The following is a 14,945-nucleotide window of genomic DNA, read 5'->3' on the forward strand; positions in this document are numbered from 1 at the left end:
GCAGGAGCATAAATATAAAATCCCCCCTGCAGTGTACTCCGTCACAATTGATTTGTGACTGGAACAAGGCATTCTCCCACTGCCTCACAAGCTTTTCCCGAGAAATGAGCTATCCTTCAATGACTGATTCATGCTTTTCGTTTTATTGTTGTATTGGCTTCAGGCCCACCTCTGGGTAAGGGACTGCTTCGGTGAATGGGCATTCGGCCCCTGTAGTGTAAAAGGCATAAATTGATGCAATGTGCATTTTAAATTCTGCTATCGTTTGCATCAACTTGTTCCATTCAGCCCAGAATACACTGTTACCCAAGTGGGGGAAAAATTTGGAAGCGCCACTCCATTGTATTCTGATTTATTTTGCTGTGCATATTTCCACAGACATCTGTGGCAAAATTCAAACAGATCGGAGAAACAATCGTTCAATATTAATAAAGTGACTACATTTAATTTTAACATGTGCAAAATATTTCCCTTAGTTTTGCTTTCTCTTCATTTTGAAGCCTTCAGATGTTTATCTTTTCCTTCTGTTCTGATTCATTGGCGTTTTAATATTATTTGATTTGAGAGACATTTGCATTGAATCTTTGTTGTCAGCTATTTTCTTTATGGATACAGGAAGCACTGTTGTTTCAAAATGCACGACAGTCATTCTTTTTTCATTGGGCGCTTTTTATACTTGTGAAATTGTGACTATTGATAATTAAACTCCTTGTGTTCATTGGTGTGTTACAGCTGGGGATTTACCTATTCATTTAGTTTTCCATATTTGTTGTAAATCTTATTATTGTCTCTTTTAAAATCTTATGAGAATAATACACATCAGGGTTTCCATTTGGTAGACAAAGAAGTGGAGAATTATGCCCATTATTCCTTCAATTTTGTCCTTGCACAAAACTCCACCAGCAGAGTGACGATAATTGATTGTAATATGATTGATCAGGAAGATTTCCTTTTTAAGGCCCTGATTTAGGACTCAACCACTCGGCCAGCTTGTCCTTCCTCCGATATGTCTTTCCCCATTCCCTAAGTGGAAATGTGGAGGTCGATCATCTCTTTGCATTCATCCTGGTCATGTTCATAAAGCCTGTTGATAAAATGTGGAACTGAGTGTGAACCATCAGTCACAGTTTGAAAGTAAGCACAGCAACCTCCTCCCAGTACTCAGGCTTCCCCATCCATAGTTACCGTATAATATTTTCTACATCGTCGACCGTTTCAGGTAACCGTGTGCCCCTTGTTTCAGGCAAAAGATGCACCAAACCACCAGCTACCAGACAAAGGACACCTGGAGGAAAATGGAGACCAATTAAAATCCATTGTTTGAACCCACAACGGTTCAGGCCTAAGTTATGAAATTTGCATCATTTGTGGACAAGTTGAATGTAGAGAAAATGCGAACCTAAACTTGGCTGCTGTAGGTTAAACCTGGCTGCTGTAGGTTGTATGAAGCACGTGTTGCAAGTCACGGCAGAACATATTAGAAACCCTTGAACGGCTCTCCGAAGTGGCCCAGCAAGCTCAAGGGTTGTATCGAAACAGTGGCATCGGTTCAAGAAATAGGTTCTCCACCACCTGCTCAGGGAAACTAGGGGCGGGTAGTAAATACCGGTCTTGCCAGTAACACCCATATCTCAAGAATGGATAAAGAAAAATGTGCAGCACCCAGTTTGTGTGGAATCCTTCTGTGTTGGTGCCTGACACATTAACCATCAACTACAAAGTACAAAAGACAGCACTGGTAATTATCCCATATTTTCAGATGTTACCTGGCATGTTGTATCGTTCCACCATTTTCCACTTTTACTTCAGGGGCGCGATTCTCCGACCCCCCGCCGGGTCGGAGAATCGCCGGGGGCTGGCGTGAATCTCGCCGTGTCCCGAATTCTCCACTACCAGAGAATCGGCGGGGGCGGGAATCGCGCCGGTCGGCGGGCTCCCCCAGGCGATTCTCCGGCCCGCGATAGATTGAACCACCTACGTTACCGGTGGGAGCAGACGGCGCGGGTGGGCTCTGGGGTCCTGGGGGGGGGGCGCAGGGCGATCTGGCCCCGGGGGGTGCCCCCACGGTGGCCTGGCCCGCGATCGGGGCCCACCGATCCGCGGGCGGGCCTGTGCCATGGGGGCACTCTTTTTCTTCCGCCTTCACCATGGTCTTCACTATGGCGGAGGCGGAAGACCCCCCTCCATTGCGCATGCGCGGGGATGCCGTGAGCGGCCGCTGACGCTCCCGCGCATGCGTCGCCCGGCGAAGTCCTTTCGGCGCCGGCTGGCGTGGCGCCAAAGGCCTTTCCCGCCAGCCGGCGGGGCGGAAATCACTCTGCCACGGGCCTAGCCCCTCAAGGTAAGGGCTTGGCCCCTAAAAGTGCGGAGAATTCCGCACCTTTGGGGTGGCCCAACGCCGGAGTGTTCCCGCCACTCCATTATGCCGGATTCCCCCGCCCCGCCGGGTAGGGGAGAATCCCAGCCCAGATTTACCAAGTCAGCCTATTTATTTTTATTTCAATGCTTTTTTCTGAACATATGTGCCTTATTTTTGCTTATTCTTCTTTTTGGATAAATTTAGAGTACCCAATTAATTTTTTCCAATTAAGGGGCAATCTCGCGTGGCCAATCCACCTACGCTGCACATCTTTTGGGTTTTGGGGGCGAAACCCACGCAGACACGGGGAGAATGTGCAAACTCCGCACGGACAGTGATCCAGAGCCGGGATCGAACCTGGGACCTCGGCACCGTGAGGCGGCATTGCTAACCACTGCCCTTTTTTGCTTATTCTAGTAAGCACACACTTTTGGAGTTCTGCTGTACCGTTAATGTAGTGGTAATCTAGTAGGCCCAGACTAATGCTTTGAGGGCATGGGTTCAAATCCACCCAGAGAACTTGGTGGGAGTTAAATTCAATTAATAACTCTGGAATATAAAGCTATCTTTAAGGTTTTTCAGCCAGAGACCATGATAACTATCAACCATTGTCATAAAAACCCATCTGGTTCACTGATGCCCTTTAAGGAGGGACATCTGCCTTCCTTACCTGGCCTGGCCTAGGCATTACTCTAGGTCCACAGCAATGTGGCTGAGTCCTAACTGCCCTTTGACTTCTTACTGCCCTCACTCAGTTCAAGGGCAATTCGTGATGAGCAACAATTGCCTTTGATGCCCACACCCCATGGAAGAATAAGTAAAATTCCCAGCAGTTTGTGCACAGGCTGGAGTGGGAGAATGTGGTACAGCTGCTACTGAAAGCCTGGAACATTAGTCAGAAGGAAACAATTCAGCCCTCCCAGCTAGATGAAACCTTGGGCTGGATTCTCTGTTTTTGGGACTATGTCCCCACGTCATCGTAAAAACAGGGGCGTCATTCTCCGACCCCCCGCCGTTTGGGGAGAATTTCGCCCCTGGACTTTTACACCAGAACAACTGGCGTGAAAGGGCCACATATTCCTAGCCCTGTGGGGACGAGCAGTGAACCAGTGTGAAACTAGCAGCTTCTGCTGCAAATACGAGCCCCTGCATTTCCGGCTAAGAGGTCGCGCCGTGCTCCATGGCGGACTCAGACCGCGGAGCTGGACCCTAAAACATAGTGCCCCCGATCGTTCGCGCACCCAACCATGGCAGCCGCAGCCGCCATGCTCATTTCCTGACTGGCAGGACCATGTTCGATCCACGCCATCAGGACTTCGGCCTGTCGGGGCGGAGAATGGCGGGGCGGGCCTCCAGCAATGGCCGCAGGTAGGTCACATGCGTACGTCACATTTCAGGGTCCGGAGAATCGGGGAACCGTCGCCGGTCCCGATTCCACGCGGGAAACTGGATTCTCCGCCCCAGCACCGGCCGCGATTTCGGCATTGGGGTGCGGAGAATCAAGCCCCTTGTCTCCCTGGGCGTCATTCTCCGCCGGCGGGAGTCTCCGTTTTGCCGGCGCCCGGGGGTTTCCCGACGGCGTGGGGCTGCCCCACAATGGGAAACCCCATTGACCGGCCGGTGTTACGGAGACTCCCGCCGGCCGGTCGGGGCAGAAATGTGGCGGGGCGGGTAGGAGAATTTCGCCCCATGTGTCTTAACTCATCCACTTCGTCCCTTTTTCCCTCAGCTAACAATACATTCATTGATTTCAGATTTTAAATTATTAATTGAACTGGAATCTACTGCTTTATGTGGGAGAGAGTTCCACATTACTACCACACTTTGCGGAAAGTAGGGCTTTCTAACTTCCCACCTGAATGGCCTGGCTCTGATTTACTCCTCATCCTAGATTTTCCTTCCCAAGGAATAGGTTTCTCAGCCTTAGTACATTGAGGGGCTGAAAACTGTGTCGAACCCCTCAGGCTGCATGCCTGACATGGAATGCTCATTATGTAGTTGAGAATTGCTGACAAAAATATATTTTGTTGAAGCTTTTCTCATCAGGACCATCACAGGAATACCAATGTTGGGGAAACAACAACATTATACTGCATGAGAACAGAGTGCTGATTGGTTGGCAAGTGGACTCTGATTGATTGAGGCGTTGCCTTGGAGAATGCACCAGTTGGTGGCGACTGACAGTTAACCGCCAAGTATTGCTTGCAAAGATAAACCAGGCAGCTTGATTCTGATTGAACCAACAAATGGCTGAGTTGGGGGTGTGGGGTGGGGGGGGGGGTGCTCTTGCTGTTCATGATGAGGCTGCAAGAAGCTGGCCAGGTAAGAATCTGCAAACAGAAATGCAGGTGGGGGTGGGGAGTTGGGGCTAGGGAAACGGCTGGGGTGGAAAGCAAGACGTTCACAGTCACAGCGTCTGCCAGAGCGCAGGGTGGTGATGAGGTGGTATTTGAAAAGGAACAGAGGCAGGAAGATAGCTTCATCCTGAATGCTCCTGGTGATGCTGGATGCAATATTGGTTGTAGCTGCCCCCTTGATACTGAGCACCATCTCCTCCAGAGGGCTCGGGGTATGCAGCTGTGTCTCTCCTCCGCAGGTTCTCTGCTGCTCCCTGTGATAAGTTACCACCTTGTCCTACGAGAGGGAGAGACAGAAGAATGTCAGTGAGTGTGGTTCAATGTGTCTTTGTGATGTGACTGCCATAGCTGAGTTATTATAGATACGTGGGCACTGTGAGAGGTGTTTGTGAGGCTGCCAACATTAGCAAGTGCATGAGGGTGGAATAGAGTATCTGAATGTAATCCTGATTGCTGAGGGGTGAACGATGGCAGTGTGGTTGGGCGAGATATGGCCTTTGATGATCCATTCACCAATTTTGATCACCCTGTACAATATTTCCAGCTCTGCAGCCAGATGCAAGGGACCAGACTCTGGGTACTAAACTCCATGGCCACCTGCTCATGGTGTACCTCAAGGAACTCCTGGTCTCCTTCTGAAACATGACATCTCTCCTCCTCTCCACCTCCATTCACTGCCGTAGAAAACCTTGGAGGCCTCTTCCTTGCCTCTTGCCCCACTTGCTGTGCATTTCCTTCCAGTCAAGCTTTCACAGACAGGCAGTCAGCAGCAGCATCTATTGCATGAGTGTAGCTTCGCTTTAAGAAGAAACAGACTGCCTTTAAGAGGCTCAGGTTAACTGGTTAGCTGTGCATCTTGCCAGGTGCACATGCTGCTCTGCCCCGCTGTTGAGCATGCAGCCAGTCAACAGCACGTTGGTTATTATTGAAATGAGGAGAAGGAAAATGTTTGATATTACTTGCCTCAACCAGACTGGTGCGGGGTAGTCAGGCATTGCAATCCCTGAAAATGGGCCATATTCAGTTTCCTCTCCTTGATCATTATAATTATTTCACCCTTGGTACTGGGCTGTGCTGTATGCTTTAAACGCTAGAATGTAAAACGCTCCTGTAGATGCACAGCCATCCACTGCGGGTGTATAATGTGCTCAGATTGGAATTTCAGCCCTCCTGCCCCCTACCCAAATTACATAGGAACAGGAGGAGGCCATTCAGCCCCTAAAGTCTGTTCCACCATCCAATTTGATCACTGCTGACCTATAACTTAACTCCATTGGCACTTCTTGGTTACATAAACCCCAGTTCCCAACAAATAATGATCAATCTTACTTTTGAAATTTTCAGTTGGCATAGCCTCAACAGGTTTTTGAGACTACGTCCATGTTGTTTAGTTAAGTATCGTTTGTCAGAAAAAATGAACTCAATAATGCCAAAGAATGGATAAAATATATTTATTCACTCAGGTGCTCCTATAAGAGCTGATGTAGTGACAGTGCTGCAAGATTAGTCATCCATAGGCCCAGGCTAGCTCTCTGGGGGTATGATGGGTTCAAATCACACCACAACAGTTGGCGGAATTCCAGATTTTATCACTGGAATTTAGAATTGAAAGTCAGTCCTAATAATGGTGACCATGAAGCTATCATTGATTGTCATAAAAACCCACCTTATTCACTAATGACGCAGAGGGAGGGAAATCTGCCGTCCTTACCTGGTCTGGCCTACACGACTCCAAAGCCACAGCGATGCGGTTGGCTCTGAAATGGTCGGAAAAGCCACTCTGTTCAAGGACAATTAGAGATGGGCAAAAGATGCTGGTCTTGCCAGTAACACCCATGTCCCACCATAGAATAAATTTAGAAACACTTACCAAAAATTACCAGAGGAAGTTCACTCCAAACGGTTGCTAATTTGAAGAGCACAAACGGCGCGGCAATTCCACCAATGGCACTTAGGGACGAACATATAGAAACACCAAAGTTCCTGTTATTTTAAAACAAAAATTGTTATTTGGTAGTACAGAACGTGGGTATTGCTGAAAAAAGAGGCACGCTATCAAAACGTTTCATCTTGCACTGATCAAGAAAGCTTGCAAGATAACCCAACAGTAAAGTGGACAACAATTTATACTGCACGAGAAGAGAGTGCAGATCTTTTGGCAGTGGACTCTGATTCATAGAGGTGTTGGCATGACAATGCCGCAGAGAAATTTTAGCTGTTAACTGCCAAACTTTTGTTCATATTCAAACCTGGCAGACAAACTCTGATTATTGAAGGCATTGTCATGGGGAATGAACCACCGATTGGCTATCCCTCAAGCATTTGATTGGTTGGAAACGGTGCAATGCATGAACAGAAGGAACATAGGGCTGGATTCTCTGTTTGGAAGACTAAGTCCCCATGCCGGCGTGCAAACGGTGCTGTTTTGCGCCAGGAAAACTGTTGCAAAACAGCCACTGCTTCCCAGCTCCGGGGGCGGGGGGGGGGGGGGGGGGGGGGGGGGCGGCTAGCAGCCAAGCAGCGTAGAGCTCCTAGCTCTAGCTGCCAATACAGCCAGGAGCATTGCTGGGTCCGTGGCCGTGCATGTGCACGGTGGTGGCCTGCAGCGGCTGCCCCATGCTTCATGGCGGACTCAGCCCACTGAACCGGATCACAAAAATAGTACCCCCCTTCGGCCGCTCGCGTGCCCGGACCGCTCCTCCCGCCCCCCCCCCCCCCCCCCCCTCCAACAGAGCACCGGCCCCAAATGAATTCCCCCCCTCTGCCCATGGATTGGCCCTCCCCTGACTGTGGCAATGCTGGACTGAGTCTGCAGCCGTCAGCCTGAGTTCACGATGGGTGAGACCATGAGAGTCCCACGCCGTTGCCAACTCGGCCGGTCGGGGTCAGGCAATGGCCTGAGGCCGTGGATACAACGTGCGGCGTACTCCAGTATGCCGCTTTTCAGGAGGTGGGGCATCGCGGAAGCGGTGCCGCCCCTGATTCTGTCAGAACCTTTGATTCTCCGGCCCGTCGCCGAACACAATTCTGGCATCAGCGACCGGAGAATCCAGCTCATTGTGCCTTTTCCAATGCCTCCATCCATCAGAGCCAACCAATTTATTCTCTCTTCTCATGCAGGTATAAATTGTTGTTCCCTTTATCTTGCAAGTTGTCCTGATGACTGTGAGAAGAAAAGCTTTGATAGCAGGTCTCCTTTTGGAGGAACCAAAACATATTTGTGTTGACAAATGAATTGTACTAAGAGTTGTATTAACAACCAGTACGGACCCACAATGTGGCTGACTTATACTTGCTTGAAGCCGTATATATTCGCATGCAGGAAGCTGTCCTCTGCAAGAAAAAGGAACGGGTCCAAGCATTGTGTCTTTTTTGAATTAAAAAAAAACACGGGGGACAATATTTTCCTGGTGAATTTTTCACTGCAATGCCTCAACAAATGTAAGTCGACTTGACAATCAATCAGCACCCATTTCTATTCCATATAATTGTTACCCCCTTAACGAGTGCCAGATGAAAAGCTTTCAGAGCATGTGTCTTTTTTCAAAAATACTCAAGTTGAATACGGCCAAGTGACAAAAATGATCAGTTGTGTCAATGGCAATGTCAGTGCTGGGTTCCCAGAGTCGCTATGAGCTAACCATCGCACTGCCACGGTGTATCCATCCTTTATTCATACAACTTAATATCATTGAAAAGGTTTTAATTAGTTACCTTATTGATGTGGGTTGCAGCTCATTGGTCACAAGGAAAAGTATACTGATTGACATAGTTATTCCACATCTACCCAGGGAGGCAACAGCAGTTTTGAACCAGTGCATATCTTTGAGATGAGGAAACAAAGTTAATGTAAGGTCCGAACATACAGAGTTACTAACACAAGAGAATGCTCAGTTACATCTGGTACAAATCTTAATCACACCCATGAAATCAAGTTACACCTTTAAGGAGATGCCCCCAAACAGGGCAGATAATAATTTTCTAAAAGGCAAATCAACCATCAAAATATCTGGGGCTAGGGCAGCATGTGCGCAGTGGTTAGCACTGGGACTGCGGTGCTGAGGACTCGGGTTCGAATCCCGGCCCTGGGTCACTGTCCGTGTGGAGTTTGCACATTCTCTCCATGTCTGCGTGAGTTTCACCCCCAGAACCCAAAGATGTGCAGGGTAGGTGGATTGCTGGGGCATTCCCTCGGCCCCTGGAATTGGACAGAGCGCATAGAGCCCTCGTAAGGAAGCCCAGAGCGAACGAACCGCCGAGGGCCATGGTGGTACGTTTTCACCTTTTCATGGACAAGGAACACGTTTTGCGGTGGGCCAAGAAAGAATGGAGTAGGAAGTGGGAGAACTGTGAGTTGCGCATTTATCAGGACCTGGGAATGGATTTGGCCAAGGCGCGAGCTGGGTTGAATCGGGCAAAAATGACCCTCTTTAAGAAGGGGGTGAAGTTCGGGATGCTGTACCCAGCCCGGGTCACACATGAGGGGCGAAATTCTCCCCCAACGGCGGGATGCCCGCCGACTGGCGCCAAAGCCGGCGCAAATCAGACGGGCATCGCGCCGGCAAAAAGGTGCGGAAGTCTCCGCATCTTTGGCGGCCTAGCCCCAACATTGAGGGGCTAGGCCGACGCCGGAGGGATTTCCGCCCCGCCAGCTGGCGGAAATGGCGTTTGTTGCCCCGCCAGCTGGCGCGGAAATGCGGCGCATGCGCGGGAGCGTCAGCGGCCGCCGAAAGTTTCCCGCGCATGCGCAGTGGGGAGAGTCTCTTCCGCCTCCGCCATGGTGGAGGCCGTAGCGGAGGCGGAAGGGAAAGAGTGCCCCCACGGCACAGGCCCGCCCGCGGATCGGTGGGCCCCGATCGCGGGCCAGGCCACCGTGGGGGCACCCCCCGGGGTCAGATCGCCCCGCGCCCCCCCCCAGGACCCCGGAGCCCGCCCACGCTGCCTGGTCCCGCCGGTAAATACCAGGTTTGATTTACGTCGGCGGGACAGGCAGTTTCTGGGCGGGACTTCGGCCCATCCGGGCCGGAGAATCCAGCGGGGGGTCCCGCCAACCGGCGCGGCTGGATTCCCGCCCCCGCCCAATCTCCGGGAGCGGAGACTTCGGCGGGGGCGGGGGCGGGATTCACGGCGGCCAACGGCCATTCTCCGACCCGGCGGGGGGTCGGAGAATGACGCCCGAGGAACGGGACTTCTACTTTGAAACGCCAGACAAAGTATGGACCTTTATTAACTAAATGAAGCTGGAGGCGAATTAAAAGACACTTAAGCCTTGGAGAAGTACTGTGGCAGCGATTTGTGGTGCTGGATTATCAAAATTTAAGTAGCTCTATGTGAAATAATGGGCTGTGTGGATGGTTAAAGGTTGATCTGTCTTGCAGGGACCTTGTTCGAGGGGGGGATGGGCTTTGAATTTAGTTCTGCTTTTTGGGTGACTATTTTTCTAAAGTGATTGTTTCTTCACCTTTTTATTTTCTCTGTTGTTTGTTTACTGGGGAATGTGATGCTTTTAAAATGTTTATTCATGTGGCGGGGAGAGAAGAGAGTACCATAGGGAGACAGACTGCTTGGTGCCAGGCGTGGGAGCTATCGAGTCAGCATGGGTCAGCTGACTCTCGGAAGCGCAGTGGGGGGTGGACAGGTGTTAAGCTGGAGCTTGACTTGGGGGATTGGTTTTTAGTGTTGTTGTTATGGGGGTAGGGGGGGGGCTGCTTTGCTGACAGGGGAGGAACTGTTACTAGGGGACAAATGGGACGTCGGGAACGGTGACAGCCCAAGTGGGGACTCGATGAAGCGGAGGGCGCAAGCTCGAGGCTGGCCTAAAAAGGGTGATGCCTAGTCGGCAAGAGGGGGGTGGGGGGTGTGGGGTGAGGGGGGGGGGGGGGTGTGAGGGGGGGGGGGGGAAGCCCCCCATCCAGGCTGATCATATGGAATGTGAGAGGACTGAATGGGCCGGTCAAGAGGGCTTGCGTGTTCATGCATTTGTGGGAACTGAAGGCGGACATGGCAATACTACAAGAGACACATCTAAAAGTTACAGACCAGATGAGATTGAGGAAGGGGTGGGTTGGCAAAGTGTTCCACTCAGGACTGAACTCAAAGACCAGGGGGGTAGCGATCTTGATCAGCAAACAAGTGGCATTCGAGGCAGGGAGAATCGTGTCAGTCAAGGGGGAGTAGATACATAATGGTGAGTGGGAAGCTGGAGGGGGTGCGGGTGGTACTCGTGAACATATATGCTCCGAATTGGGATGATGTGGAATTTATGAGGCGGGTGTTGGGTAAGATCCCAGACTTAGAGTTACATAACCTGATCATGGGAGGAGACTGCAACACAGTCATTGATCCGGAATTGGACCAGTCAAAATCCAGGACAGGGAGGAGGCCGGCTGCGGCAAAGGAATTGAAGGGTTTTATGGAACAGATGGGGGGAGTAGACCCATGGAGGTTTGCATGGCTGAGGACGAAGGAGTTTTCCTTTTTTTCACATGTCCACAAGGTATACTCTCGCATCGACTGTTTTGTTCTGAGCAGGGCGCTAATACCGGAGGTGGTGGATACTGCGTACTCGGCAATTGCAGTGTTGGATCATGCTCCGCATTGGGTGGATCTACGGGTTAGTGTGGAGAGAGGGCAACGCCCGCTGTGGAGACTGGATGTGGGGTTGCTAGCGGACGAAGCGATCTGTGGGCGGGTTAACAAGTCCATCCAGAACTACCTGGAAATAAATGATACGGGGGAGGTCTCTGCAGCGACAGTCTGGGAAGCTTTGAAGGCAGTAGTCAGAGGGGAATTAATCTCGATACAGGCCCACAGAGAAAAGGTGGAACAGGCTGAGATGGATAGATTAGTGGAGGTGATACTCCAGGTGGACAGGAGATACTTGGAGGCCCCGGACGCGGGGCTACTGAGGGAGCGGTGGAGGTTACAGGTGTCATTTGGGCTGTTGATCAAAGGGAAAGCAGTGGAATAGTTGAGGAAGGCAAGGGGGGCAACCTATGAGTACGGGGAAAAGGCAAGCAGAATGTTGGCGCACCAGCTCAGGAAAAGAGAGGCGGCCAGGCAGATAGGTAAGGTAAAGAGTAGAAGCGGGAATACTGTCCTGGACCCAGAGGGCGTGAACGAGGTGTTTAAGGACTTTTATAGTAAATTATATGAGTCGGAACCCCCGGCTGGGGTGGAGGGGATGAGGCAATTTCTGGATCAGTTGAGGTTCCCGAGGGTGGAGGAGGACCTGGTGGAGGGGCTGGGAGCCCCAATTAAGATTGAGGAAATAATCAAGGGGCTGGAGGGCATGCAGTCGGGCAAGGCCCCGGGGCCTGACGGCTCCCCGGTGGAATTCTATAAGAGGTTTTCAGAGATATTGAGCCCACTCCTGGTGAGGACATTTAACAAATCAAGAGAGTACGGAGTCCTCCCCCATCCATGTCGCAGGCCTCGATTTCATTGATCCTGAAACAGGAGAAGGATCCGGAGCAATGCGGGTCATACAGGCCGATTTCTCTACTGAATGTGGATGCCAAACTGCTGGCTAAGATACTGGCCACAAGGATAGGGGACTGTGTCCCGGGGGTGATAGGGGAAGACCAGATGGGATTTGTAAAGGGCAGGCAACTCAAGGCCAATGTTCAAAGGCTTTTAAATGTTATTATGATGCCCTCAGAAGGAGAGGAGGTGGAGGTGGTGGTAGCGATGGATGCGGAGAAGGCTTTTGATCGGGTGGAGTGGAACTACCTGTGGGAGGCGCTGGGAAGGTTTGGGTTTGGCGAGGGCTTTATCGACTGGGTGCGGTTGCTTTATCAGGCACCAGTAGCGAGTGTGCGTACGAACCGGCTGAGGTCGGGGTATTTTGACCTACACTGAGGGACGCGGCAAGGGTGCCCCTCTCCCCGCTACTGTTTGTTCTGGCCATAGAGCCATTGACCATGGCATTAAGAGCCTCTAGGAACTGGAAAGGGCTGGTTCGTGGGAGTGGAGGGGGGGGGGGGGTGAGAGGTGGAGCACCGGTTCTCGCTCTACGCAGATGACCTGCTCTTGTACATTGCACAGTATAAAAGTGATCCCCTACAGTGCAGACTTTGTTTGCACTGAGTGCTGAATTTGGTGCATTTTGAGTGCTATAGTAAGAGTTTGGTGACCGAGGGAGTTAGGTGAGGAGGGAGTAAGGTGCTCCTTTCATTTTGTTTCCGACATTTCCGCAAAGAGTGAGAAGAGAGCCAGGAGTTTACAGAAAGTGTAGCTGGCTGGGAGCAGAGTCGGAGGGCGGAGATCTAGTTAGTCCACAGGGCAGCTATATTCTGTCAGGTAAGAGGGGATGGAGGCTAGGCCAGTTGCATGCTCCTCCTGTAGGATGTGGGTGGTGAGGGATACCACCGGTGTCCCCGCTGACTATACCTGCGGGAAGTGCACCCAACTTCAGCTCCTCAAAGACCGTGTTAGGGAACTGGAGCTAAGATGGATGAACTTCGGATCATCCGGGAGGCAGAGGGGGTGATTGAGAAGAGTTACAGGGAGGTAACCACACCCAAGGTACAGGACAAGAATAGCTGGGTTACCGTCGGGGGGAAAAAAACAAACAGGCAGACAGTGCAGGGATCCCTCGTGGCCATTCCCCTTCAAAACAAGTATACCGTTTTGGATGCTGTTGGGGGGGGGTGACCTACCGGGGGAAGGCCCTAGCGGCCAGGTCTCTGGCACTGAGTCTGGCTCTGGGGCTCAAAAGGGAAGGGGGGAGAATAGAAAAGCAATAGTTGTAGGAGATTCAATGGTTAGGGGAATAGATAGGAGATTCTGTGGTCGCGAGCGAGACTCCCGGAAGGTATGTTGCCTCCCGGGTGCCAGGGTCAGGGATGTCTCGGATCGTGTCTTCAGGATCCTTAAGGGGGAGGGCGAGCAGCCAGAAGTCGTGGTGCACATTGGTACCAACGACATAGGTAGGAAAAGGGGTGTGGAGGTAATAAACAAGTTTAGGGAGTTAGGCTGGAAGTTAAAAGCCAGGACAGACAGAGTTGTCATCTCTGGTTTGTTGCCGATGCCACGTGATAGCGAGGCTAGGAATAGGGAGAGAGTGCAGTTGAACACGTGGCTGCAGGAATGGTGTAGGAGGGAGGGCTTCAGGTATTTGGATAATTGGAGCGCATTCTGGGGAAGGTGGGACCTGTACAAACAGGACGGGTTGCATCTGAACCAGAGGGGCACCAATATCCTGGGAGGGAGGTTTTCTAGTACTCTTCAGGAGGGTTTAAACAAATTTGGCAGGGGAATGGGAACCGGATTTGTAGTCCAGCAACTAAGGTAGCCGATATTCAGGACGCCAAAGCGTGTAATGAGGCAGTGGGGAAGGGAACACTGACAAAGGAGAGTACTTGCAGGCACGGAGATGGGTTGAAGTGTGTATACTTCAACGCAAGAAGCATCAGGAATAAGGGGCGTCATTCTCCGACCCCCCGCCGGGTCGGAGAATGGCCGTTGGCCGCCGTGAATCCCGCTCCCGCCCCCGCCGAAGTCTCCGAAGGGAGAAAAGTCGGCGGGGCGTTAATGGCGCCGCTGCCGCGGAGAATGTCACGGGTCTGCGCAAGGCAGCCAATTTTCGGCCTGCCGATATTCTCCCTTCCGGATGGGCCGAAGTCCCGTCGACGTGATGACCGTTCACGTCGACGTGAATCAAACCTCCTTTTCATCGGCGTGACCCGGTGCTCCAGGCTCACGCCGACCAGCGAGGAGGTGAGTGACGGCCTGGGGGGTTGGCTCTGGGCAGGAAATGGCGTGGCCGCAGACTGATTGCCTGAGGAGAGGTGTGTCTCGGCTTGTGTGTGTGTGCGGCGGGGGGGGGGGGGGGGGGGGGGTGGTTAGAGTAGGCTGGGCTCCGGGGGAGTGCCGGGAGGGGGTCCGTGCCGGGGTGGAGGTTGGGGGTTGTGGAGGGGGTCCGTGCCGGGGTGGAGGTTGGGGGGGGGGTCCGTGCTGGGGTGGAGGTTGGGGGTTGGGGAGGGGGTCCGTGCCGGGGTGGAGGTTGGGGAGGGGGTCCGTGCCGGGGTGGAGGTTGGGGAGGGGGTCCGTGCCGGGGTGGAGGTTGGGGAGGGGGTCCGTGCCGGGGTGGAGGTTGGGGAGGGGGTCCGTGCCGGGGTGGAGGTTGGGGAGGGGGTCCGTGCCGGGGTGGAGGTTGGGGAGGGGGTCCGTGCCGGGGTGGAGGTTGGGGAGGGGGTCCGTGCCGGGGTGGAGGTTGGGGAGGGGGT

At 52.3% G+C, this 14,945-nt stretch overlaps 1 protein-coding gene across 1 annotated transcript; it reads right to left on the reverse strand.

The window, feature by feature from the left end:
- Window positions 1-336: 336 nt before the first annotated feature.
- On the reverse strand, window positions 337-8,566 carry LOC140420050 (solute carrier family 22 member 3-like). The gene is made up of 4 exons (XM_072504067.1): window positions 8,431-8,566; window positions 6,587-6,699; window positions 1,186-1,285; window positions 337-1,084 (listed from the first exon to the last, which is right to left on the reverse strand). Exons 1-4 carry the CDS (start codon window positions 8,535-8,537, stop codon window positions 1,024-1,026), a joined length of 381 nt encoding a protein of 126 aa, XP_072360168.1. The 5' UTR covers window positions 8,538-8,566; the 3' UTR covers window positions 337-1,023.
- Window positions 8,567-14,945: the final 6,379 nt, after the last annotated feature.

This window comes from Scyliorhinus torazame, chromosome 1 (assembly GCF_047496885.1).
Source record: "Scyliorhinus torazame isolate Kashiwa2021f chromosome 1, sScyTor2.1, whole genome shotgun sequence".
Lineage (NCBI taxonomy): Eukaryota > Metazoa > Chordata > Chondrichthyes > Carcharhiniformes > Scyliorhinidae > Scyliorhinus > Scyliorhinus torazame.